Source organism: Bactrocera neohumeralis, chromosome 4, assembly GCF_024586455.1.
Source record: "Bactrocera neohumeralis isolate Rockhampton chromosome 4, APGP_CSIRO_Bneo_wtdbg2-racon-allhic-juicebox.fasta_v2, whole genome shotgun sequence".
NCBI classification, from domain to species: Eukaryota; Metazoa; Arthropoda; class Insecta; order Diptera; family Tephritidae; genus Bactrocera; species Bactrocera neohumeralis.
Window position 1 is genome coordinate 56149144 of NC_065921.1, and position 27433 is coordinate 56176576.

Here is a 27433-nt window from a genome sequence, read left to right on the forward strand (position 1 = left end):
ATCGCTGTAACTGTATAATGCGACAAGGAAACGTTCTCCAGCTTTAGCAATGTTTTCTGGATCGTTTCGTTTTCCTTGATAAAATAATGCCGATGTGGTATCACAACCACTAAAGGCATGTAAAAAAGTAATATGATTTGAGGCTGTTTATGGAGTATATTTGTCGTGAAATTTTTCCTATTCCTGGTTTGAGGATGTACCTATATATTTGGATGCGTTGATAGCGCTGTCAAAAGAACGAGAAGATCTATATCTTCACCGATAACTACAGCGAAATTGAATGCCGATGAGAAGTTTATTGCGGTAATAATTATTAACGTATCCGCATCTTCGGTGGCTTGTTTAACCACGAAGTGTTCAGCTTGAAATTTTATTTTCAACATTTCAATGAGGCGGTTCTTGTTTGCATCGTTACCCAGGAATACTTTGGGATACAGTTTCGTCGAAAAGTATGTCTACTGAAGCAGTTTTTCTTGATCGTTCTACATACTTGGTACTACGGGCTGCTACATCTTCTGGATATCCGTCAAATACTATAATGGCTTTGGAGGTATAGTGTGATCGGACGTAAGCAATGTATTTATTGCAAATAGATGAAATTCGCCCTGTTGTCAAACGACTCGATGTAATAAGTAACCTCCATCGATAATGTATAAGCGGAAGCGTGTGTGTGTATTTTCAAAATTGATATCGCCAGAATGTTGTTCAAATGCCTGATACATCGTGGATCTGACACATTTGCGCATGCCCTCGTCATTGAAAAGGGATAACGGAATTGGAGCAAGTTCGTACGTAAGAAAATTTTCAAGTTCATCTTCAGAATCTTTAGCGATGCACATTATTTGGAAAATTAACAAAGGATTAATCGGGACAAACTCGTTTTCTATCCGAATGCCTGTACTCATAATACCAAGTGATTTTACTCCGTCATTACGTTTAAATTTTACAGTATGGAAATCACTGCCAATGATTTTCGAAATGCCAGCACTACCAACTTCTTGAGACATATGACAGTTAACTTTTTCATCTCCGATAATTCCAGTGCTTATTGACATGATTTCCTTCAATTCTGGAAAAGGTGGATGATTGGACAACCAATTCACCATTTTTTTGGCGTCATCATTGTCACGTTTAACTCGTGAACTTCTTATTTCGACATGTTGCTCGGAACTGGAAAAAGCTACATCGCAAAACTTCTCAACCTCGTCACAAATATTGTACAGAAATGCCATTCCTAACGGCCACTTGGATAGCACGCTTTCCTTGACGCCTCGATCATGAGTAAGCCCACCAAGACATTTCATCGTCCTCATTAACGACTGCTCAATTGTCATATCTGACCACGTACCACACCAAAATTTGTCAGAACGTCTAATTGTGAAATACCCTTTCCTTGTAAATAGTTCATATTCTTCAGCTGTCATTCTTTGCTTCAAATGAAACATGTCTTGCAAATATAAATGACAAGATTTAGCATATAAGAAATGACCACTGGCATAAAAATAAGGTCGTCTGATATCGGCGATTACGACAAATAAGTAGCTTGTTGGGGATAAAAGGACGGTGGCATAATATCAGACCGATAGAGGGCTAGCCCGTCACGCTAATCACTTATATATACTTAAAAATCCTTTGAAGATTCATTCTGAGTGTTAAAAACTTGGTGGCAAATTTGATATATTGTTGAGGGTACACAAAAGGGACTAAAATGTTTATTTAAAAAATATACAAAGTAAAATAGAACCTGACTGAAAAATTCTAGTTCAGCACTCAGCCAACACTCACACTTCGGGAAAGTAAAATTCCATAGCATCAACAAAACCAGTTTGATCCATAATTTATAACATATTTTCAAAAGATTTATGGAAATGCAATTTCCCAACTACAAAAGAAATACAAGACATGAGAAATTTGTACCCAAAAAATTCCGAATTATTTCTATGTGCACAAAAATTACATAGGAGAAACCTACTATAAGGCGCCATACATTTTGAATTTTTTATAGCTCGGAGCGCATGGGTGTGTGTCTCTGTGCTTGGATTTATGCAAATCTCCCACCAATAGCTAATCAGCTTTTGCTTGCAGTCCATTGTTGAAACGTCATTGTCGTATTGTGAGAGTACGATTATGTAGGTTCTAATGCAACAGCAACAATAACTACAACGGCGACAAGCCAAGAGTAGACGTAATCCATATTGGCCAATAAATTGCAACACTGTCGCATGGAGATTTACGACAATTTTACACCTTTTATACAATCACAACAACAAAATAATATTTCGGAGCAGAATCACAACAGAATCAACAACAAACGGGAAAAAAATGAAAGTTAGAGGAGGAAAAAGACAAGAAGAGAAAGTACGGACTGCACTTTTCAACTGCCAGCGGCTTAAGTGAATTGCCATGTACAGTCGTATTCCATCGTTCGTGCGCATGTTGTATGCCACATGTGCGACAAGTAGCAAATGCAATATCAGCAATTTGTAACTTAGGCGCGTTGGCATCGACTGTGCGATGTACGGAAAAACAACAAAAGTAGTAATAATAACAACAACCGCAAATATAGGAGCAACAATTACAAAAATTTTGATATCAACAACATCAGCAGCTGTATGTATGTTTGCACATTTGTTTATTTGTATGGATTTATGGCAGCAATGCTTTTGTTGTTGTGGTATTCTTACCGTTTACGTATAATAACGCAATAAATCCTTTTATTTTTCACACTAAAAACCGAGATTTCTCAGCAGATTACCAAAGTTCGCACGCTTACAAATATACTAGTACAAAAACACACACGCACACATAAAGATAGCTTTAAATGTATGCCAAAATGCAGCAAATGTTCGCTTATAAAACGCCTTGTCAACAACGTTGGAGATGCCTTTGTGTTAATATAAACACATCGACAAGGCTACAGAAACAATAGTTGTTGCAATGACGAAAGGTAAGTGCAAATGCATTGTGCCCGTATGTGTATGTGTTTGTGTGTTTGTAGTATGCTAAACATATCAATTAAATTCCACTAAATCCCAAATGGTCATAAATTCCGAAATAGTTAAGTCGCCCATGTTGTTTGTTGCCCGACCGCCATTTTATGGGTGTATGTGTGTTTGCACGAGAACAAATGCCCACGCACAGTTACGATATTTACATTTATGCGCTTGTATAGAACTCCTCCGCAGCAAACAACCCTTTCAATTCAATGCGCAAAAATATGTTCGCAAATAAATGTGTGGTTGAGGTCAAGGAGAATAGTAAAGAAAATAGAAAAAATGCAATTAATACCGTACCCTCGCACATCTGGAGCCATAAAAGCCACCAACGTGCGTTTTTTTATGCAGAAAACTACAAACATTTCTATGTGCATAAAAGTTTAGAAAAGTAAGAAAAGATATACAAAAAAATTGAAAGTAGTTCCTGTTTACTAGTGTATATATTTTCACTATGGAGAGCACATGACGAAATTTCAACACATTTGGTAAAACTAAAGCTGAAATTGCTGAAAATCGTTAAAAACAAATTTACTTGAGTTTAAATATAAATAAGTCAACACCTATCCCATAACCATATTAAATTAAAAAATATAAAAAAAATCACAGTCGGGGTTTTGTCAAAACGCTTTAGCGGACTTATACATCTAACGAGTCATCCAAGTAGAATTACTTTTTGAAAGCCACTTCTGGACAGAGAGAGTCTTGTCGAGCTTTCATGTTTTTTGTTCAACATTGCTTGACATTTCAACATGCAAATCCTCACGCCTGAACAACGTTTACAAATCGTTCAACTTTATTACGAAAACTCAAGTTCCGTAAACAATGTGTTTCGCGCGCTCTCTCAACTTATTGTCAACATAATCAGCTCATTAAGCGTACTATTCGCAACACCACCACCCATCTTGGAACCCAGCATTCATTATTAAATAATATTTGACCAATTAGAGCACATCCAGCACCCAGTGAAGAAAACAGAGCAACCGTAGACAGTCGATTCGGTCCCGTTTGCAACAACTCAGACTAACATATGAAACGACTTGGCTCATTTTATGTCGAGATCTTCCAATGAAAGGGTACAAAATACATCTTGTGTGGCAACTGAAGCCGCTCGACCTTCCCAAGCGACGTTGCTTTGCTCTATGGCCTCTTGAAAAAATCCTAGAAGATCCGACGTTTTCGAGCCGATTTTGTTCAGCGATGGTCCATTTCTGGATCAACAGATATGTAAACAAGCAAAATTCCTACATTTGGCACGAAGAGTAACCTGAAGAGATTGAAAAGCTGCCATTTTATCTAGAAAAGAGTTTGGTGTGGTTTGTGAACCGGAGGAAACCGAAATGCTCGAACGAGACATGGAAAATTAGACTCAATGGATAAACCATCTGAGACGTGGCCGCGGCCATTATTTGAAAGAGATAATCTTCAAAAAATATATGCCAAAAAATGTTCTTTCTAATGAAAATAAATATTCCCAAATAAATTCGAAGTTCCTGTGTTTTTCTTTAAAAAAAAGTAGGGAACCTTGAAATGGATCACCCTGTACTAGGAAAGGATTTATAGTTTGGTAACAGTTCTGGATTTTTCGTTTGCATGCATTTAAAAGCTGGTGAAAGCACAGCCGCGGTGGATATACAAAAAGCTTTAAGAGCTTAGCAGTGGAAAGAGTTTTAAAACTAATGTTTTTTGAGCAATTTCTTTAGACACCACTATACAATATTCAGAGTAATTTCAACATAGGCTTTAACAAGAATTAATAAACGCGGCATAATAACACAAATTTTCAATAAAGGTACGAGATCGTAAATCGTAAATAAAAAAAATAAGATTTCAGGATGACGATTTGAGAATTTATTTTAATTATATATTCTTAACTTTCACTTATATAAAATGAACATTATTGCAATAAAACTATTTTTAACTCAATCTACACTAATATTATTTATTTGTAAAAGAAATAAAGGAAGTATAATGTAACTAGGAACACATTTTTTTTATTATGATTAAATTCCGAAAAATATTATATGTTTTAAAACTTCGTATCATTAAATTAACTTAGAAGTACATTAGAACAACGACATGCAGCAAAAACACACAAGTGAAATATACATATGAAAGAGAACTGTAGCTTGAGCACATTTGTGTACAACCTCGCTTGGGGCGAAACAGCACTAAACTTACAAAGCAATACAAAAATACAGCAACAATAACCCGTGCAAAATTTTGTGAAGATATTATAAATTTATATTTTATAGGGCCTCCGAAGTTTCCTCTTATGTGTGATAAACTTCCTGACAAACTTTATACACCTTGTTCATAGAAAACAAACACCAACCACAATAGAGAGTTAAACAAAGTATATACATAGGTTTGCAAACGAAATATAAAAGTAGTGAAATAATAATGTATTAATCGTCAGCTAAGGTGTTTGTCATACTTTTTCAAACATACAGAATAAATACTTCAAAACATGGTTGAAGCTGTTGATATTGAAAAATGTGACGGAAAGATCCCTGGTAGGAAATTTCCAACGCAAATTTTAACTGAAAAACTCGTAAGAACTGTGTTATAGTTAAAAAAATGCACCAATTTAAATTCTCGAAAATATTATACCATGAACTAGTCCTTTAATACTACTCTCCTAACCAGTTTTCAGTAAATGATCTACGAATCACTAGTTTTTATAAACGACTTAGCAATTTAAATCTTCCCTTCTCCATGTCATCTAGTTATCGACTTAGTTACCGACATAGCTAGTATACAACTGAACTTTAGAACAAACTATTGTTTCTTGCAAAAAAGTTTTAATAGCACTTAAATTAAAAATATATTTTCATATTGTGAACCCGAAGACCTTAAATTTAGAAAAACTTAACTCCAAAATACCGAATTGAAACAAATGTTAATCCCAAGAATCGCAGAAAAACTTGTTAAAGTAAATAAAAAATAAATAACGTATCCAAAAATGAAAAAATTATAAAATGATTTAAAAAAAAAAACATATTTCTGATAAAGTCAATATAGTTTAGTTTTTAGTTATCTTAAGTACCGTTTTCTAGAAATACGTTAATCTTTACTTTATTGTTTTTCCATTAAAAGTTTTGACTTCGAAAACATTACTTCTTCAATTTCTAAAATAAAGAAACATTGTGTCAATTCTTAATTTTGATTAAAGATTAAAAACCAAATTTCCAATTTTTAATGCCTATTTTTGAATAGAAAAATTAAAATTAAAAATTTAATTTTTAGTCACAATTTTTTATTTTTTCTTTCAAAAATTCGCAATCGTGTTGTTTTCTTCCTTACCCTTAAGAATGTGTGTTTACTAACTTAACCCGAAGTTTTGGCAAGTTGTCCGTAAAGTAATACGTAGACTAAACTTTTTTAAATTATGGGGAAGAGGAATTGAAGAAAAAAGAGAGGCAAGGAAGGAAAAAGAGTTCGATAAATAACCGTTCTCCCAGGCTCCTAAGGCTATACTTATGAGGAATGAGGTACTGATGCCTTTTTAAGACAGCCCTACTTTCGAAACTCGCACTTAAAACAATGAGGTTGAAATGAAGTTACTTTGTGGCCATCAAAGAAGACTGGAAAGCAATAAATACTAAAATAAATGTGAAGAGACCTTGATGCATGAACATAGTGAAAAGGGGCGTTCCATTCGATTCCCTAGCGTGTAGTAAACTATTGTCAACTTTCTACATTCCTGCCTCCACTTACAATCTTTATGCACATAACTACTACTAATCTAGTTGCTAGTACGAAAAACCCCGTTATTTAACTCCTCACATTGTCTCGCAAAAATGCTCTAGTTCAGCATGATATTATCCTAGTAACGTCGGCACGGCTTCTTAAATAAATGAGTTTATCGACAGACATACAAACGGAAGCATTTTATTTCGACTGTTATTTCGTAAGTTTACTAAATCGAGTTTTTTATTTTATTTCTTAGTAGTAAGAATAATAAGGAGGAGGCTGATTTCAGGAAAAGTACCAAGTAATTTATTTTGTAAAATTAATTAAATTTATTTTGTTTTCTAAATTATTTGTAAAAGTTCTATAAACCTCTTATTTGTAAACGCTTTTCTGAAAGTCTGTTAAGGTTTTCATTTGTGAAAATTCACAATTTTTTCAAAGCTTTTTTAAGTATTAGTTACCTTTTTATCTTCTTGCAACCTAACGGTACGTATCACCTAAAACTAATCGATATAGATATAGGATTGTACTTATTATTATTATATTAATAATTATTTTGGCTGTTGAAATTTTTGTTTCTTGTCTTTTATGACTCGGCTAATTCCGCTCGTTCGCGGATTGCGCCCCCGCGTCGATTGGGCGGGAGGAGGGTAATCATTGGGTATTATTATTATTATTATAATAGGTTGTCAAAAAAGTCTTGCGGTATTTGGCTAGTTGGCGCTGAAAGCGCGTAGTTCCACTTTTATTCGTCGCATCGGGTCATGCTATACCTTTTTGGAAAGCTCACGCTAACACGTGTTTGATTGACTGTCGTTTCTTTTAAGTCGTTCGTGAGTTATAGCGTCGCAAACATGGAGCAAAATAAAAAGAAAATATGGCATATTTTACAGTACTACTACGATAAAGGCAAAAATGCAAAAAATTTGTGCAGTTTATGGACCCGATACAGTTTCCATTTCCACCGCACAACGATGGTTTCAACGGTTTCGTTCTGGTGTAGAGGTGGTCGAAGATGCGCCACGCTCCGGAAGGCCTGTCGTCGAAAATTGCGATAAAGTCGTAGCATCGGTCAAGAGCTGGGCATGAGTCATCAAAAATTCATTTAAATTTCAATAAAAAGAAAAAAATTCAATAAAAATACCGCAAGACTTTTTTGCCAACCCATTATATATAAGGACCCGACAGACATAAGCCAATCGATAGCATGTGAGTATTGTGTATTAGTATGCTTTCAGAGAAGTTAAATGTCGAAGCTGTGTTGAATAAAAACCCGAAGTCGTTTAGTGAAAAAGTTGGATCTTAAACTATTCTATAGCGGGTATTTATTCTCAAAGTTAATTATCTACAAATACTGAAATTATCGTAATACCATCGGATGTACAATATTTTTGGTTAATCCTTGAGAGGTATAAATAAATAAATTCGATGGTTTTCCCACCCTCGAGCACGCAACATAGAATTTGCTATGAGAAAAGCACGGATTTTCTAAATCTAGTCCACAAATCGTTATGGTTTGACCTTGTGCCTTATCAATAGTCATCGCAAATGCCAAGCGGATTGGAAATTGTTAACGTTTAAGTGGCATCGGCGAATCTGAAGGAATCATTGGAATCCGTAGTAGAAGTACATCTTCACCTTGAAATTTTCCACTCAAAATAGTGGCTTCAATAATGTTGCCCATGATTTTTTTTATGACTAATCGCGTACCATCACACAATTTTGGCGCATTCAAATTTCGAAGCAAAATTATGAGTCAATCTTTAATCGCAAGTTATGTGCTGGCATTCGTTGACGTGCCTCTCGTTGCCTTAATGTATAAGCACGAAGACGTTGATTGCGTTGCTCTGAATTCTCATTTGCACGTGAGTTTGCTATTTGTTCTCTTACATTGCCATTAGTTGTCAAGTGCTCTTCTACTGTTCTGTTCGATCTATTGGTCTATTGTCTTCATGGCTTAGACTATACTTATGAGTAGCGCCATCTACCAGCTGTAACTGAAACTCCAATATCTCACACGACTGCAGCGCAGTCTGCCGAAATTCTGTGTAAAATATTCTAACATCAACAACATTTTATAAATAAATAAAATTAATTGTTAAAATATTGTTAAAACAAATCAAATTGTGAATCTAAACCAACCTCAAGCCCCCTTGAATATATACAAAAAATTTCATCAAAATCGGTCCAGCCGTTTAGGAGCAGTTCAATTACAAACACACGTACAGAAGATGTATATATATAACAAGTAAGAAAGAGCTAAGCTCGGGTGTCACCGAACATTTTATACTCTCCCATGATAAAGTGATAATCGAGATTTTATTATCCGTCATTTACATATTTTTTTATTTTGCTGTAAAATTAATTAGATTAGTAGTTACTGAGATATGGTTTTTGGTCCATAAGTGGGCGACGCCACGCCCATTTTCAATTTTTAAAAATAGCCTGGGTGCAGCTTCCTTCTGCCATTTCTTCCGTATAATTTAGTGTTTCTGACGTTTTTTGTTAGTCGGTTAACGCACTTTTAGTGATTTTCAACATAACCTTTGTATGGGAGTTGGGCGTGGTTATTATCCGATTTCTTCCACTCTTGAACTGTATATGGAAGTGCCTGAAGGAAACGACTCTATAGAGTTTAAACTACATAGCTATAGTAGTTTCCGAGATATGTACAAAAAACTTAGTGGGGGGCGGGGCCACGCCTACTTTTCCATAAAAATTACGTCCGAATATGCCCCTCCCTAATGCGATCCTTTGTGCCAAATTTCACTTTAATATCTTTATTTATGGCTTAGTTATGACACTTTATAGGTTTTCGGTTTTCGCCATTTTGTGGGCGTGGCAGTGGGCCGATTTTGCCCATCTTCGAACTTCTTCTTATGGAGCCAATAAATACGTGTACCAAGTTTCATCATGATATCTCAATTTTTACTCAAGTTACAGCTTGCACGGACGGACGGACGGACATACCGACATCCGGATTTCAACTCTACGCGTCACCCTATTTACTTTGGTATACATATATAACCCTTTATCTGACTCTTTTAGTTTTACTATAATACTCTCCTTAGCAATTTTGTTGCGAGAGTATAAAAACTGTTCCTGTATTTCATTCACCTCGTCCACTATAAGTTCAGGGGTCCCCATATTCGGTACCAAAGGCCGAGAACAGTTTTGGTTGAATTAAGGGAATTTTAGGTCATAAGGTGGCAGACTCTAAAGACATTATTAATGTCTGAAAGAATGAAAGAATGAAATAGAATTTAAAATTGAGCTATGTATATGGGAAGTGAGCATGGTTGTAAACCACTTTTGTCCATTTCCGCACTGCGACATAGGGATGTCAGAAGAATGCTATGAATTTAATTTAGTCGAAATCGGTTCTCGAGATATGTGATTTCCTTTAAAAATGGGGGGTGCCACGTTCATCGTCTAATTTTGACTCCGACTCACATAAAACCCTGCCATACTATCTCTGGTGTAAAATTTTATCTCTTTGGCGTATTTAGTCATTGATCTTTCGCACTTTTTTATAGTTCTTAACAGTACTGTTATATGGAGAGTGGACGGGGTTAATTTCCGATTTAGCCACTTTCACAAAGTCGATTATAGTTCTAAAAAGATTTTTAACCCAAAAGTGTTACTGCGAACATTTTTACCAAATAACAGTTACAGCTTGCATTGATAGACGTTATTTATAAGAGACAGTACGACTTTATATAAAAGAGAATCACTACAGACGCACTACGATAAAAATACACAAAACATTGCTGCGCGTTGACTACCCTGGATGTGAAAAATACGTTCAACTTGGCAAAATGGAAACACAAAATCAAAACCCTGATGAAATTCGCGACCCTGAGCACCTCACAAATATTATAACGAGTACTTTTAAAAACATAAGGCTAATTTTCTGACGAAGGCACCAGGAGCTACTCCATTTTGAGTGGAGTACCCCTATGCTCAGTATTAGACCCACTATTATGTAACCTAATTTATTTCTAAGAGGACAGCAACCAAACTTATGGTGGTAGCAATGGATAAACAATTAGTCGACAGTGGTTCTCTTCTGTGAGTCTAGAACTGGCTGAGCACAAAACAAAAGTTTTACTCATAAGCACCAGGAAGGTGGCAGAGGGGAGCGCGAGATTACTTCACAGCCGCAGCTGAAGTATGTGGGAGTAATATTGGATTCCAAATTAAAATATAGGGAACACCTCATAAAGCAAACAAAATTTATAATGATCTATAGAAAATGATGACCAATAGAGGCTGTGGCGTTCCAGCCGCCGATTCTTAATAGCAAAAGCAATGAGTTTCATAATACTGTATGCAGCACCAATATTGATACAGGCACTAGATATAAAACCGTAAGCTAAACAAATAATTGAAGTGGATAAGCTTTCTGCGATTCGAGTAATAAGTCCTTTCCGGACTATATCAACCGACGTTAAAGTATTAGCCACTGATATCCAGAGAGATGAATTCGAGCGATTATATCAGCTCCCAGCGCCTAAAACGGTATCGGCAAAGACAGGTCCGAGGAACAAGAGCATTAAAATGTGGCAGGAGCGGTGGAATTCCTCATCCAAAGGGCGCTGGACCCACCAACTTATTTCGCATATCCACTCGTGGATAGGCAGACGACATGGGGACCTGTATTTCCATCTGACCCAAATACTTAGTGGACATGGGCGCTTCAGAAGTTACCTTTACAGATTCCACAATGACATTGGTTTGAACTGTCCGAAGTGTACAGAGTAGACAGAAGACTCTGAATATGTATTATTTTATTGCCCTCGCTTTTCCCATACCACAGAAAAACTAAAAACCAGACTCGGTGGTAGTTTTACCGTCGATACCATAACGACACTAATGTTTCAGTCTTCTGAGAAATGGAAAGCTCTTAAAGAAGCAATGTCTTGTCCCTCCCACGAAGTAATACTTAGCCGGTGGTACCGTGAGAGAGTCTTGAGTTGGAAGTGGGTCAAGTTTAGCGGATTAAAACTTCGCACTCCGGCTCTTGATGCTTCCCCTACTATAAAAATCCATATATCTGTGCTTTAGAAATAAAATTTCTTTGTTTAAAATATGTGAGCACAAAACTAGTCTGTCTTCATATCAGAGCTTTCTTTAGTATATACTAGAGAACTCGTCCATTCTTTACTGTGGGTGACCCATAGATAGTACTACTACTGCCATCTATATAATTTCTATTAGTTAGATTATAACCATTAGTTAATAAGATATAGCATTTTTGTGAAGCAACTTGTGTTGTTAAAATGGGTAATATAAGCATTTCGTGTGTTAATAAAGCATTGCTTTTTTGGGGAAAATACCGTTGAATTTGGGCCCTGCACCAGGCAGATCAACCATTGAAAAGAGATTTGCTAAGTTGGAAAAAATGAGCATCGAAAACAATGAAGGCAGTGCCCTAAAGAGGCGAAAGCTTTGTGCAAAGTGGGTACTTCGCGAGGTCATAATCTAACAAAAACAACGAATTTCTGACTCTGAGGAGTGTTTGAGTGCTCTTTAATAGTAATAAAACCAAATTTTTTCGTCGGTGTGTGACAATAGAAACATGGCTCCATCATTTCCCACTTGAGTCCAATCGACAGTCATTCTAGTGCACTGCACATGATGAACCGGTTCTCAGGCGTGGAAAGACGAAAAAGTCGCTGGAAAGGTAATGACATACATTTTTTGAGATGCATGTGGTATAATACATACTCAACGACTGATTAATGAGCCAGTTATAATCTATTTCACTGCGTATGTGGTTGCAGTTCTTTTTTACTATTCCAAATACTTAGCAATTATATAATTTTTGAGGAAGAATACATATGTTTAAAATCGTACTCATATATTCAAATAATTCCTACAAACATGAATTTTGAACAAATGCTTAATATTCGAAATATAATTTTTGTATTTATGAGTTGAATTAAATTTTAACATAAAGAGATAAAATGTCCTTCCCCTGGTTCTAAGCTACCTCTCCACTAATTTTCCTCCAAATCGGTTCAGCCGTTCTTGGGTTATAAATGGTGTAACTAACACAACTTTCTTTTATATATATGTGACCTGGTCTATGAAAAGGGAGCTAACGTGCGAAAACTAGTTTTCTGGGAAACAGCTTTCAAAAATAAACAACTCGTTTCGTCAGTTTCTCGTTTTCTCATTAATTGTTCTCCTTTCCAGAGGCTTCAAGGACGTCCAGTAAGTGTTGTTTTTGGTCGGAATATTATTATAGTTCATCGTGTAAGTTGCTAGTGTGGAACATTTAAAAAACTAACACTGAAGAAGTGACGTTTACTCTAATACCGCGCAGCTGCTGTTGTCTTGTTTTCATTCGTCTCTCTTTCCGGATGTTCTGTTATCACATTTGTGTAAGTGTTTCTGTTGATTATCGTCTTCGCATTTCGCATGAAATGAAACATGAGTGTTGATGAGGAGTTCAGTGCCGTATACGGACAATATTTCCATGAAAAGGATGATGAAAACAATGAAGAGAGCGATTATGATGAAGACGAAGTATGTGTATCTCAGGCAGAAGATGATACCGAACAAACTTTTGTTAAGATTGACCTGTCTGTTGTTGAAGTAAAGGAGGAGGAGCTGGTAACAAAATTTCTGTCAAAAGATTGTTGTAATAATAAATGTCATACACTGATACCACGGGAAATGATCGAGAGTACGCGGAACAATTGTTTAGAGATGTCGAAAAATGAACTTGATTTAGTGATACTAAGTCACATCGAAGCTGGAATTATGAGTACCGAAAAGCTAGAAAGTGTATACGCAAAGCTTGCTGGGCGAAAGAAATATGGACAGAGACAGGATACAGAAGTTATGAGGCATAAAATTACATTTACCTTCTACAGAGTACCTGTTTGTCGTTCGTTTTTCCTTTTTGTACATGCGTATGGGAAGAAGCGTTACGAACATTTAGTACGTCATTTTGCCGCACAGGGTGTAACAGTGCGCCAACACGGACTGGCAAATAAACCGAGTACACAGCCAAAGTCATTTAAACCGGCTGACATCGAAAAAGCTGTTAAATTCATCGAGTCTATAGCCGATTTAATGGCTCTTCCACTGCCCGGACGACTCCCAAAATTTAAGGATTTTCGGATAATGAAACTGCCATCCAGCGAGACGAAGTCCTCAATTTATCGAAAATACATTTCTTCACTCAGTGATGACGAATTGAAGATGAGTAATCGCAGTTTTCGACGGATATGATCCAAATACATACCCTACGTTACAGTTATGAAACCAGCGGATGATCTCTGCGATGTCTGCCGTGGTAAGTAGCTCATTATTTGCTCATTTTATAGTTGTATCAAACGTTGAGATTAAATTCAGTATTTTTTCTTTTAATAAGAAACGCAATATCGATTGCGCAAGCCAAAGGTGTTACTGACATTGAACGCGAACAGAAGCTTAATCAATTTCTTGATCACCTCCACCGAGCCCGAAATCAACGAGAATATTATCAAAGTTGGTGTAGAAATACTGACCCTACAGCAGTCGTTCTGTCATTTAATTTTGCTCAAACCGTTCACTACCCTGTCAGTCCACAACAACCTGGTACAGCATACTTCAAAGCAACCAAGAGGTGCGGAGTCTTCGGAATTACAGACGAAAAACAAAAAGTTCAGGTTAGAATTTCAAACTGAATCATAGGAACTCAAATTGCTCGCCTTTACAGGATCTTACTTATAATTTTTTTTTACAGTACAATTACATGCTAGACGAAAAAGATGACGTTGGTAAAGGACCGAACTGTGTTGTGAGCATCCTGCATTATCACCTGGAAACCTACTATAAAGACATTGAAACACTCTTTCTTTTCTGTGACAATTGTGTTGGGCAGAATAAGAATAACACTGTGCTATCATATCTGCAATGGCGTTTGGCTCGGGGTCTTAACAAAACTATTTTATTCAATTTTCTACTTACAGGGCATACTAAGTTCGCGCCTGATCGTTACTTCGGTATTTTCAAAAGTAAGTATGCTGTCAGTAACATCGACACGTAAGCAGATTTACTGCAGTGTGTCGAGGCATCATCACCTGGGGGTTATAATAAAGCTGTATCGCCTGAAAAAGTCGTCTGGTATGAATGGGACAGCTATTTTAAACCACTGTACAAGTCACTTGTTGGAATAACGCTACATAATCTACAGATTGTGTGAAACAAAGAAATTCGCAGACAGTAAAGAAGTGCAGTCCTTTAAGCTTCTGTTAAAACCTATCGATCCTGAAATGCCGAAAGTTATACAACCAGCCGGTTTATCTTTGGAACGTCAGTGGTACATCTATCACAATCTTCGCAGCTTAGTTTCGGATATATCTAAAGTAGATATTGTGGCCGAAAAATTTGCCATCGAAGAAACGGAAGGCAAAAACTAGTGAAGATGTTCTCAAACCAGACGAGGAACCAGGTCCATCTTTCTCAGGATCAACACGTAAAAAGATCTCAAGGAAAACGACAACAAAGAAAAATACATGAACTACTCAGCTTTATTCTTTTTGGCCCATAATACGGTTTTCTAGTGTATAATCATGTCTTTATAGCTTATAATTCGATGTATTTTGTTCATTACAAAAAAAAAAAAAATATTTTTTCGTATTTTTACTCCTCTTTCTCTACATTTTTACGGAACTTTCAAACAAGTTATGACTTTTTGGATTTTATCACGTGAAAAAGCATCTCATCTTCCATCCGAATCAACTAAAAAGTGAAAATTGATTTTTTGACACCTAAGCCCCCTTTCCGTAGACCAGGTCACATATATTGATCAATCAACGAAGTTTGGTAAGCGCAGCATTTAGTGCAGGTAACACAAGCAGCATGGAGGATAGGGTCATGTGTAGAAGTTCACGCAAGTGAGGAAAGTTCTCTGATCGCCATTCACTTGGGAGTGACCAGAAACGATTCTTTTACATATGGCTCAAGCAGCTCACGACTTCCGGTCTTTGACCCAGTACCCTCTGGGTAGCCTAAGAACATCCGTTTCAAGGCGAGCTAAAGTGAGAAGGCCAATCATCCCCTACATGAGGTTGTGCGCTGGGTTTGGGACCCGCCACGTAAAAAACACCCCTAATGAAAAGGAACAACAAGCCTCGGATGAGTGACTCCCCTTTTTGATTTCGAGAGAAAAGTTCTGCGAAAGATTTATGGTCCTTTGCGCATTGGCCACGGTGAATATCGCATTCGATGGAACGATGAGCTGTACGAGCTATACGACGCCATTGACATAGTTCAGCGAATTAAAAGACAGCGGCTACGCTGGCTAGGTCATGTTGTCCGAATGGACGAAAACACTCCAGCTCTGAAAGTAATCGACGCTGTACCCGCCGGGGAATGCAGAGGAAGAGGAAGGACCAAGTGGAGAAGAACCTGGCTGCACTTGGAATATCCAATTGGCGCCCCATAGTGAAAAGAAGAAACGACTGGCGCGCTGTTGTTAACTCGGCTATAATCGCGTGAGCGGTGTCTACGCCAATTTAGAAGAAGAAGAAGAACACAAACAGCACACAATAACTTTCTTCTCACTTTCACTTTACGTACTCACATAAAAACAGTTCCAAATAAATTCCACGGCAATTGCCTTAATTTTTATTATTTACGACCGCAATTAGATGATAATTACTTGAAATTAAAATATAACGAGATTAAATACCATTAGTTACATCTATTTAAATGTATAGAGGCATAATATTCATAATTAATAGAATAATTTATGATACAGAATTTGTGAGCTGGAATTTCTTTATTAAAAGCGCACAATTATAATAAAGTTCTAATCTTTTAAGCTACAATGTGTGTTGCAAAGCAAGGGCAATGAATTAAAATAAGGAAATGATTTTTGCAATTTGCCTGACATTTGTATATTACTTTTTTATTTGTCTACCCTAAACAGGGTATATTAAATGAGGTACGAAGTTTGTAACATCCAGAAAAAAACGTCGAAGACCCTGTTGAGTATTTATATAAATGATCAGCGTGACGAACTGAGTCTGTGAGCAAAATATAATACGATATTTACGATGAGTGAAATTATTCAACAAAGAATATTCAATAAAATTCGTATGCGGAATCAAATTGTAGATGCCATAACGTTCAGAATGTTGGAAAGAACCTTCGGCAATAATTAATTTTGTATTTGAGCAAAGAGGGATTAGTTTAAGGGAAATGAAATGGATTTTGAAGAATAAATTAAAAATTTTAAAATTATGAAAAAAGTCGTACTATATTTGGCCATAGTAGCTCCTTCGGTCTGGAGATATCGGGCAATCACAATTAAGTTTTTATATGAAAATCTTTTTTATCAGACAAGGCATAACACAAAATTTCGCATAAACTCTTATACAAACCATAATTACAATATGAGAAGAAATTTTTGGGATTGAACTACTGTAGCATATAGCTGTCATATAAACTGAAACGGATCTGATCAAAATTAAGTTCTTGTATACATATAAAAAAATGTAATCCAATATTCGCTAAGAAAACGCTATAATAGTTGAAGGCAGGGGCGAACGCCGGGGGGGGGGGGGGGGGGGGGCTTTGGTGTGTTAAAACCCCCCCCAAAGTAATTGAATTTTTAAATAGTAGAATTTCATTCTACATAGTCATTTGAAAAATTGTAATTTGTTGTTTTCAAAGCAATCTTTCTGTCGACGATGATACAATTGTATCTTTTTTGATACTTTTTTTTCTAAATTTTGTGATTTGATACTTTTTTGTTCACAAACGGCCTATTTTGACACTTTTCTGCTGATAGAATTTAATTTTTTGAAAATATGAAAATGTTAAATTAAAAACAAACCTATTGTGTCTGGATAGTATTAAAAAGTTGTGGGAATGTAGGCCAATTAAAAAACCCGGAAAAATATAAACTGGACAGAGACATTTTTTTAATTTGCTTCAAAGTAATGAGTTATGAGTAATGAGATGATGCCTTATAACTCTGTGGCTGCTGAACTGGATTTTTTTAGATTTAAGGGGAATTGTGAGTCGAAAATGGACTTCTTTTGAAAATTAGTTCTGAACTGAAAAGTCACCAATAAGGTTTCTATTATTTTTTTGGAGTTTATTGTTAATCATAATACAGGAAAAATAAAAACTCATTTATTATGACTTTCAGTTTTCGTTCCATGAGCAAACTGTTGTGAAATAAATTTAAATTAAAAAAAAATTATGCTATTTGCAAAAAATACTTGAGTGTCTTAACTAAAATGTCTATATTTTTAATAAAAACAACCAGAAAAAACTGGTCTGAATTAGATACACAACTTTACTTATTATTTGTTTTTCAAATGAAAATTTTTAAAACAACGGTTGTGCTTTTGATACTTTTTTCATACTTTTTTTGCTTGGCAACATATACTTAATTTTTCTAGCTCGCGGCAACACTTGTCACTAATGATTAGAGCGTGAATGAGAATAGAACAAATGAATTATGTGCGTACGTGCGTACTAAAGCCAATTTTTGCATTATCAAAACACATAAGCCTATGTTTGCAGCAAATAGACTGTGATTTGAGCAGCTGCGTTGCTTATGCAAATAATTTGTATGCTGAAATTAGTGAAATGCGTAAGGATTCTGAACAATCGTTTAAACTAATTTTTGAATCAGTTAAAATAATAGCCGCAGAATTAGATTTAGAAATCAAAATTCCGCGTTTGGCGAAACGTCAAACTAATCGCGACAATTATGAAGGCGAACCGGAAGAATATTACCGCAGATCAATTTGTATACCGTTTTTAGATAATTTTTTGGACCAAATCAATGAACGATTTTTAAAACATCGAGAGCTGCTTTCCAAAATTGACAACATTTTGCCAAATAAATGCATAAATCTTGACGTTATTGAGATGCAGGAGACTGTTCGTGTTTTAGAAAAGCAATGGTCCGCTGATGTAGAAGATCGCGCTGAATTTAGAATGTGGAAAAGGTTAAAAATCTTTTCTTCAGATTATATTTTTTAACTAAAATTTTGAATATATTTTCAGGAACTGGTTAAATCAAACAAAGAGATCCAAAACTTTTTTAGACGCGTTGAATTGTTGCGATGCAAAAATTTTCAAAACAGTGCATCGTTTTTTAAAGATTGGAGCAACAATCCCTATATCTGTCGCTTCAAGTGAACGCTGAAAATAAAAGAAGATTAGACTTCAATTTGTGAATAAAATAATGAAACCTTGTCTTTTTACCTAAACCCCCCCCTTCCCAAATTTTTTTCCTGCGTGCGCCACTGGTTGAAGGAATCTTCCGGATCAGACTACTATATGATATAAATAGCTGCCATATAAACTGAACGATCAAAATCAAATTCTTGAATGGAAATCTCTATATTTGTTAAGGGGCTTTTTCTTGTACTCTCGTACAAATCAAAAAGTTTTATAAAATAATTGCTGGCCAGTTGTTTGAATTGTCTCCTGATTTGAATTTATATAATTATATAATAGTTTGATTAGTTTGTATTAAAGATTTATTAATTTTTTGACAAAATTTCGTTATAACCTCTGTTTCCTAATTTACTGACTAATAATCTTAAGGGGCACACCTAGTGTGACAGCGTAAAAAAAAGACATTTTTGGGATCAAAAAAAAAAAACAAACCTAGTCAAACAATCGTTTTTTTTTATTTTGAGGGTATATTTATACATGTTTTAAAAGTAAACTGAAAAATGTTTGTAAGAAAATATTAAATAGTTTTGAAATGACAAGCGATCTCCGGCGCCGCCAAAAAAAAGGTCCTCCACTGCTGCCATGATTGCAGCCTTCCCTGTTGATAAAACCTAAAAAAAACAAAATTCTTATTAAATTAAAACATATTGTCTGTCCGATGACCCTCTGGCTAATAAAAAAATCAAAAATTGACAAAATGGCGGCATGTTGAAAAAAAAGTTAAATTTCACCCAGAATTATGGTCGTTTTTGGTCTGCCAAAATTCGATTTTTGATTCGAACAAAAAACTGGAGAATCATCGTATGGAGAACTATATAGAGAAGATGTAAAAAAAATTTGATAGCGATCGGATCATTTGTCTCCGAGTAATCACTCCAGCAAATTCGAAAAATGCTGTTTCGAGAAAAACGCGTTTAAAGATAAAGTGATTGTTATCTAACTGCCGAGCGGCTACTCTTATAAATGGCTGTAACTCAAAAACTGTTTCAGATATCGATTTAAAATTTTAGTATGTTATTTTTAAAGGTATAGCCTATCGAAATATGAAAAAAAAAATGATTTTTTGAAAATTTCACACTAGGTGTGCCCCTTAAGTGAGGAAATCACAGCTTTCCCTTATCCACAAATTTTCTAAAATGTGTCTGTAATTTCTACCGCTTTACTTTCCCTCAATGTTGCTGCGTAATCCCCTTAAATAATGTCATTTAATTTAATATTTTCGCCCATCAAAAATTCCCGTAAAATATTTCACTTAAAGATTGTGTAATGTAAGCAATTTAAGCATACTTCTCGCAAACCACCAATTATGCACAGTCATAGCAGACGATGCTCTGTATATGTGCATGTATGTATATGTGCACAGGTCTCTTAAAACACATTCAAACACACATACTTTTCAAATTTAACCTATAATACGCTATTAACAGCATTGCACAATAGTCCAGTCATTTAAGCTTAAATTAGGTAAGAATCTCGGAATTCGATATAACCATTTATATGTCTGAAAATACTGTGGGTATACCCTACCATATGTAGGTTTTGAGATAACTTTAGGGTGTCAATATACAAGTATTTACAGACATATAAATGGGTATATCGAATTCCGAGGTGAACTTACTATAATGACTGGACTACAATTTTACCAAGATGAAAGCAAAGTGCTGGTAAGTGAGACAAGCCCACCGAGTTCGCTGTCATGAACACCAGGCAAGAAATACTCCCCAGTCGTTTGTCGGTGTAGAAAGACACGAAAAAGTTAACATAATGATAGTATTACGCTCTGTCGCACCTCCATTTGCATATTTCACTTTTTTCTTCAACAACATGTCCTTTGATGAGCTTTGAAGGTTGTCGGGGTATACCTAGTTAACGACATGAACGTATCCGCGCTAAAGCCGCTCTACCCGTTGAGTGCACTCATTTCCGGTAGCATGCCATTTTATTTCATATCTGTTCTTTTACCTATATAACTGTAAGTTTGCTTGAACGTGTTTGTTTTTGAGTTTTTAGAATTTTTTCTCACTTCAGCAACTACAATGCCTTCAACCAAGCCCATCGTACTACTCACTCACTCGCAGCTAGCAACTTACAATCACAGTCACTACTCCCAGTCATGCGGCTCACAAACGTGCCTACCAGGTCTTCGCGCACCCTCTTAGCCAGGCATTTTATGAGTCAATGTCAAAGCTTGTTGATTATCTGTCATCCATCGTCTGTCGTCTGCTATTGTGTAGTTTGCATACGCATGAATTGTAAATAAGATGTTTATCATTCACACGAAAAACGCAGTGATAATTTTTTATAGCTCTCTGAGCTTCGAACAAAGAGCCAACATTAAATTTTGTTTTCAAATTGGTAAAATTTTTACCGAAACGTTTCAATTGATGAAACAAGTTTATGGCGATGATTGCTTATCCCGTAGCAGAGTGCACGAGTGGTTTCAACGTTTTCAAAGTGGTCGTGAGGTTATAAATGACGATCAACATGTGGGCAAAACAAAATTCGTGATCATCGGAAATTCCATCGAAACTGGGCGTGAATTCATCAAAAATCACACGAAATCATCGTTGAAATTCATGGAAATGGAATTGAACATCTCCAAAACTTCGATTTATCGCATTTTGACCGAACATTTGGGCTTACGAAAGGTGTGTGCACGGTTTATTCCGCACAAATTGACTGACGACCAAAAGTTACTCAGAATTCAACATTCGATTCGACGCTTGTGACCAATTATTAACCAAAACTCACATTTTAACCATTATGGCATCGTGCGACTTCTTCGTTTTCGGAAAAATGCATTTGTCCATGAAAGGATAATGTTATGCAGACGTAGAGGCCATTCAAAAGGCTTGCACCTCGTTTCAATGCTTTTGGACGTGTAAGAAGTTGTATTGAAGAAGTAGGAGACTATTTTGAATAAAGTAAATAATTTGATTTTGCCGAAAAAAACATTTTTGTGTTTTGTTTTTTTAGGTCCTGTTTACTTTGGAACCCACCTTGTAGGTACTCATTTGGACTTAAGCAGAAGAAGAGCACAGCGGTCCCTTGTAGCTGTTTTGGAAAATAAATCAAGTCAATCTGACTTATATAGAGAAGTTTGAAGGTGAGAATAGTCTTAAAAGAGTTGGCATGTGTCAATTATACAACGAGAACCATTTCCTGGGAAGAGTAAAACTGATAATACACTATACCGCGAAATCAGTTACTTGTACTTTTTCCCTAAGTTGATAAAAATATCAATACCGGAATGAGAACAGTTTCCTGGAAATAGTAAATCTTAACAAAATTCTGTTGCAAAATGAATTACTTCTTCTGTTTGACTTAGTATACAGAAATATAAACAAAGCAATGACAAGAGTTTCGTAGGGGCAAGAATTATATCGCAAAATTAATTACTTTTGCTGTCTGTCTTAGTATCCAGAAATATCAATAATGAAATGAGAAAAGTAAAACTGAGCACAAACTCTTTCGCAAAATCAATTGCCTATGCTTTTTGACTTAATATGACAGTAAAGACGACAGAAATATCAATAATAAAGTGAGAGAGTGAGTTTTTTGTGATTAGTAATTATTAGCACAAATTGAAAACAGTTGTAAAGAAGGTAGTTCTTAGAAAACTGTTCTCATTGTATTCTTGTCACATGTCAACAAATAAAAATAGTAATAAATAGTTAATATCTTTGACGAGCATAACAATATACTTGGGAACAGTATACATACATATAAAGTTACTATAACGTTATAAAACTTATGTTTATTATTCAATTTCAGAAATATTTATACAATTTATAGTTTATATATATTCAGGATATTTTTTTATAGGCGAATAATCGTAATTTAGACTTAACATCCTTCATAAGCGCTTGCACAGAATCCTTATTGAAGTCTTTAGTGACGTTTCGCCACCTATTCCTAAATTGCCTCTCATTTTTCACTGTATGTTGCGTCTTTAACAGTTTTGCTTTCATAATGGCCCAATAAGTCTCAATCGGCCTGAGCTCTGGGGGATTCGGAGGGTTCACTTCTTTGGGAACACCAGACACTCTATTGTCTTGGTACCACTTTAAAGCGGTTTTTCCGTAATAACATGTCGCAAGATCAGTCCAAAAGAGTACTGAATGCTTATGAAGCTTAATTAAAGGCAAAAGACGTTTCTGTAAGCACTTATTAACATAAATTTCTTGAGTTATTGTTCCATAACCTCTAAAGCCACACTGGCAAATGGTCTGTCATACTAGACATTTTTTTGGGAATTTGCCAAGCTTTTTATTATTATTATTTTTAAATTTAGCAGAACAATTACCCTTTTGTTTGCTGTGTAAAATTGTCGCCTTCGAATTTGCATAAAGTCTGCTTTTACACAGGATTCATCGTCTATTACAACGCAGCAACAATTTTTACTCGATTAAGGATCGGACACACGCAAATCACCCACCAACATCTTCTTGGCGGCAGTCCTATACCATCCTGCCCTTTCTGCCCCAGCACATTATCCATGGAACATATACTCAATATCTGTCCAGCACTAGAGAGTATTAGGCAAAAACACTTTAATTCTTGTAAATACCAAACATTGTTAAATACTCCATCTTTCGCAAACATTGTTAATATATGCAATTTTCTAAAAGAATGTAATTTTTATAATAAAATATGAACTTTGTAACTTTATACAATTATATCGGAGGCGATGGCCACAGTAGCTTGTACTCCTTCCTTACTATTAGGTTTAATATTCTGTATATTTTTCCTAATAAAATAATAATAATAATACAACGCAGCTAAAATTAGGCATGAACTTTTCATATAATTGTCGAGCACGTCATTCTACCAAAACATGTTGGTTGTCATTGCGGTTTGGTGCTGCATTCACTTTAAAGGAATGTAATCCATTTCGTTTGCGCACTTCCTGTACATATGAAGGTGACATTTGCATTTTTTTGGGCGACATCTTGTACTGAAAGTCCAGGATTTCGCTTCAAATAGGTCAACACTTTTTTGCTATAAGTGGAGATTCAAATCCTTATTTTCCGCCACTACTGGCCATTCTGTTCAATGATAAGGAGTCACTGTATCTCTTAAGTACGAAAGATACCGAAGATTTTGCAATTTTTATTTTTTGGCGATGTCATTGTGAAAGATGCCTGGATTTTCCAGCTTTTTGCGCAAAATCGATTCGCGAACGTGTATATTCATTGCAGACAAATTTTATACTAACCATATTTTTGTAAAAAATATAATCCAATTATATAGATAATGTAGTACACTTTGAGCGTAAATTTGAATTTTGATTTTACCGTTAGAAATTTCTAGGCTGTGCGGATTTCCATGTGACCAGTTTTTTTCGTGTGAATACTTTATTTAAGCAAGTAAGGAAGGGCTAAGTTCGGGTGTCACCGAACATTTTATACTCTCGCATGATAAAGTGATAATCGAGATTTCATTATCCGTCATTTACATATTTTTTTATTTTGCTGTAAAATTAATTAGATTAGATCAATTTGTGTACTTTGAGTATTGAATTGTATTTTCATTTCCTAATTTATATATTATACAGAGAAGGCATCAGATGGAATTCAAAATAGCGTTATATTAGAAGAAGGCGTGGTTGTGAACCGATATCACATATATTTCGTACATGTCATCAGGGTGTTAAGAAAATATTATATACCCAATTTCATTGAAATCGGTGTAGTAGTTCCTGAGATATGGTTTTTGGTCCATAAGTGGGCGACGCCAGGCCCATTTTCAATTTAAAAAAAAAGCCTGGATGCAGCTTCATTCTGCCATTTCTTCTGTAAAATTTAGTGTTTCTGACGTTTTTTGTTAGTCGGTTAACGCACTTTTAGTGATTTTCAACATAACCTTTGTATAGGAGGTGTTCGTGGTTATTATCCGATTTCTTCCATTTTTGAACTGTATATGGAAATGCCTGAAGGAAACGACTCTATAGAGTTTGGTTGTCATAGCTATAGTAGTTTCCCAGATATGTACAAAAAACTTAGTAGGGGCGGGGCCACACCCACTTTTCCAAAAAATCTACGTCCAAATATGCCCCTCCCTGATGCGATCCTTTGTGTCAAATTTCACTTTAATATCTTTATTTATGGCTTAGTTATGACACTTTATAGGTTTTCGGTTTTCGCCATTTTGTGGGCGTGGCAGTGTCCCGATTTTGCCCATCTTCGAACTTAACCTTCTCATGGAGCCAAGAAATACGTGCACCAAGTTTCATCATGATATCTCAATTTTTACTCAAGTTTCAGCTTGCACGGACGGACGGACGGACAGACAGACATCCGGATTTCAACTCTACTCGTCACCCTGATCACTTTGGTATATATAACCCTATATCTGGCTCTTTTAGTTTTAGGACTTACAAACAACCGTTATGTGAATAAAATTATAATACTCTCCTTAGAAGCTTTGTTGCGGGAGTATAAAAAAGCCTGGGTGCAGCTTCCTTCTGCCATTTCTTCCGTAAAATTTAGTGTTTCTGACGTTTTTTGTTAGTCGGTTAACGCACTTTTAGTGATTTTCAACATAACCTTTGTATGGGAGGTGGGCGTGGTTATTATCCGATTTCTTCCATTTTTGAACTGTATATGGAAATGCCTGAAGAAAACGACTCTATAGAGTTTGGTTGGCATTGCTATAGTAGTTTCCGAGATATGTACAAAAAACCTTGTAGAGGGCGGGGCCACGCCCACTTTTCCAAAATATTCAGTCCAAATATGCCCCTCCCTAATTCGATTCTTTGTGCCAAATTTCACTTTAATATCTTTATTTATGGCTTAGTTATGACACTTTATAGGTTTTCGGTTTTCGCCATTTTGTGGGCGTGGCAGTGTCCCGATTTTGCCCATCTTCGAACTTAACCTTCTTATAGAGCCAAGAAATTCGTGTACCAAGTTTCATCATGATATCTCAATTTTTACTTAAGTTACAGCTTGCACGGACGGGCGGACAGACGGACGGACGGACAGACAGACATCCGGATTTCAACTCTACTCGTCACCCTGATCACTTTGGTATATATAACTCTATATCTGACTCTTTTAGTTTTAGGACTTACAAACAACCGTTATGAACAAAACTATAATACTCTCCTTAGCAACTCTGTTGCGAGAGTATAAATATATGACATGATTCTATGGAATAAGGAATAAGACCCACGGAAGTTTAACTTGTGGTAGCCACATAATTTCTTTCTTCAACTAACTCTGTATTGAATCTGATTGACGTCTTCAATAATTTTCGAAAACACTCTTCGCTTCTTTAAAGAAGAGTAGGTGGATGGTGGTTTCTAGGTTTTTTAAGTTTTCTGAGGTTGTGAGTTGAAATATAGTGAAAAACACACTCGGTAGTTTAGCCACTGATTAAAAAGTAACATATTTATATGTGACCTAGTCTACGGAAAGGGGGCTTAGGTGTCAAAAAATCAATTTTCACTTTTTAGTTGATTCGGATGGAAGATGAGATGCTTTTTCACGTGATAGAATCCAAAAAGTCATAACTTGTTTCGCACGTTAGCTCCCTTTTCCTAGACCAGGTCACATATACATTTTTGCTTACAATCAGTTCTTATTAAGGTGATCAATGTGCAACACATTCCATACAGAGTTTTTGAAGTTATACTTCTATACGAGTTCAGAAAAGGTTGCGTTAAATTCATAAATGCGCAACCTCTACCAACAACACAATGTTGCCATGCTTATGCTATTGTTGTTTTTGTAGAACAATGTTTGAATTTTTGGTTGGTGACATATTCAATTAAAAATAAATTCTGTTGGGATTCGAACCCACGTGCTTGTCGTAACTTTTCAAGCGCTTACCACCAACACCTCCATTGACAATTGTATTGCGTTGTCGTAATTATGGTTTGGTTATGCATGAAAGAAATATACAATGGATCGCGGATTGTTACCTCTTTCCTTGCTGCTGCGCATATGTATGTTTATATGCTTAAGCATTATTGAAGTTATGCTTCTTTTTCTTTCGTTTGTTTTTCATTTCTGCGAATTCTCAACTATTTTGCGTATCTTTTGGTGGAAATACTCTGCGTTGGCCGTTGAAAAATTAAGGCTATACTTTACAGGATCATTTCTGTAGTTAGTCTTCATTTACATTGTTTGGAAATCGACCCGCGATGACGAGGTATATCGTTTTATCTGACAGCGTGAAGTTTATGAACTTCATTTATAATTTTGTTTTGTAGCATATTAGAAATGATGTTTCTTCGAAAATCGCTCACTTACAACGGATAAAACGACTTCTGAGTGGTGATTTTAATGAATAAATTTCAAGGATTTACACAAAAATAATGCAGTCAATAAGTACAGTACGCTTATGTAAGCTTGCGCATTATTTTTCTTTCGTTTGTCTTTCATTTTTGCGAATTCTCAACTATTTTGTGTGACTCTATTTCTTTCATTTCTGTTTCATTTCTGCGAATTCCTTGAATTTCTGAACGCGCGCATACGTATACATACATTCATATGAGCATGTGCAGATACACAAGAGAGGATAGAAGATGTATG

At 35.7% G+C, this 27433-nt stretch overlaps 1 protein-coding gene and 1 pseudogene across 1 annotated transcript; both read left to right on the top strand.

Moving 5' to 3' along the window:
* Window positions 1-18158: 18158 nt before the first annotated feature.
* On the top strand, window positions 18159-18871 carry LOC126754634 (uncharacterized). Its single transcript, XM_050466752.1, has 2 exons — window positions 18159-18658; window positions 18717-18871. The coding sequence occupies exons 1-2, from the start codon at window positions 18294-18296 to the stop codon at window positions 18856-18858; spliced, it is 507 nt and encodes a 168-aa protein (XP_050322709.1). The 5' UTR covers window positions 18159-18293; the 3' UTR covers window positions 18859-18871.
* Window positions 18872-26974: 8103 nt separating this feature from the next.
* On the top strand, window positions 26975-27177 carry LOC126757677 (small nucleolar RNA U3; annotated as a pseudogene).
* Window positions 27178-27433: the final 256 nt, after the last annotated feature.

Bases quoted from the DNA above. Each gene is read 5' to 3' on its own strand.
- LOC126754634 (XM_050466752.1), top strand. From the start codon at position 18,294: ATGCGTAAGGATTCTGAACAATCGTTTAAACTAATTTTTGAATCAGTT. The intron at 18,659-18,716 runs GTTAAAAATCTT...ATATATTTTCAG, and splicing joins GAATTTAGAATGTGGAAAAG to GAACTGGTTAAATCAAACAA.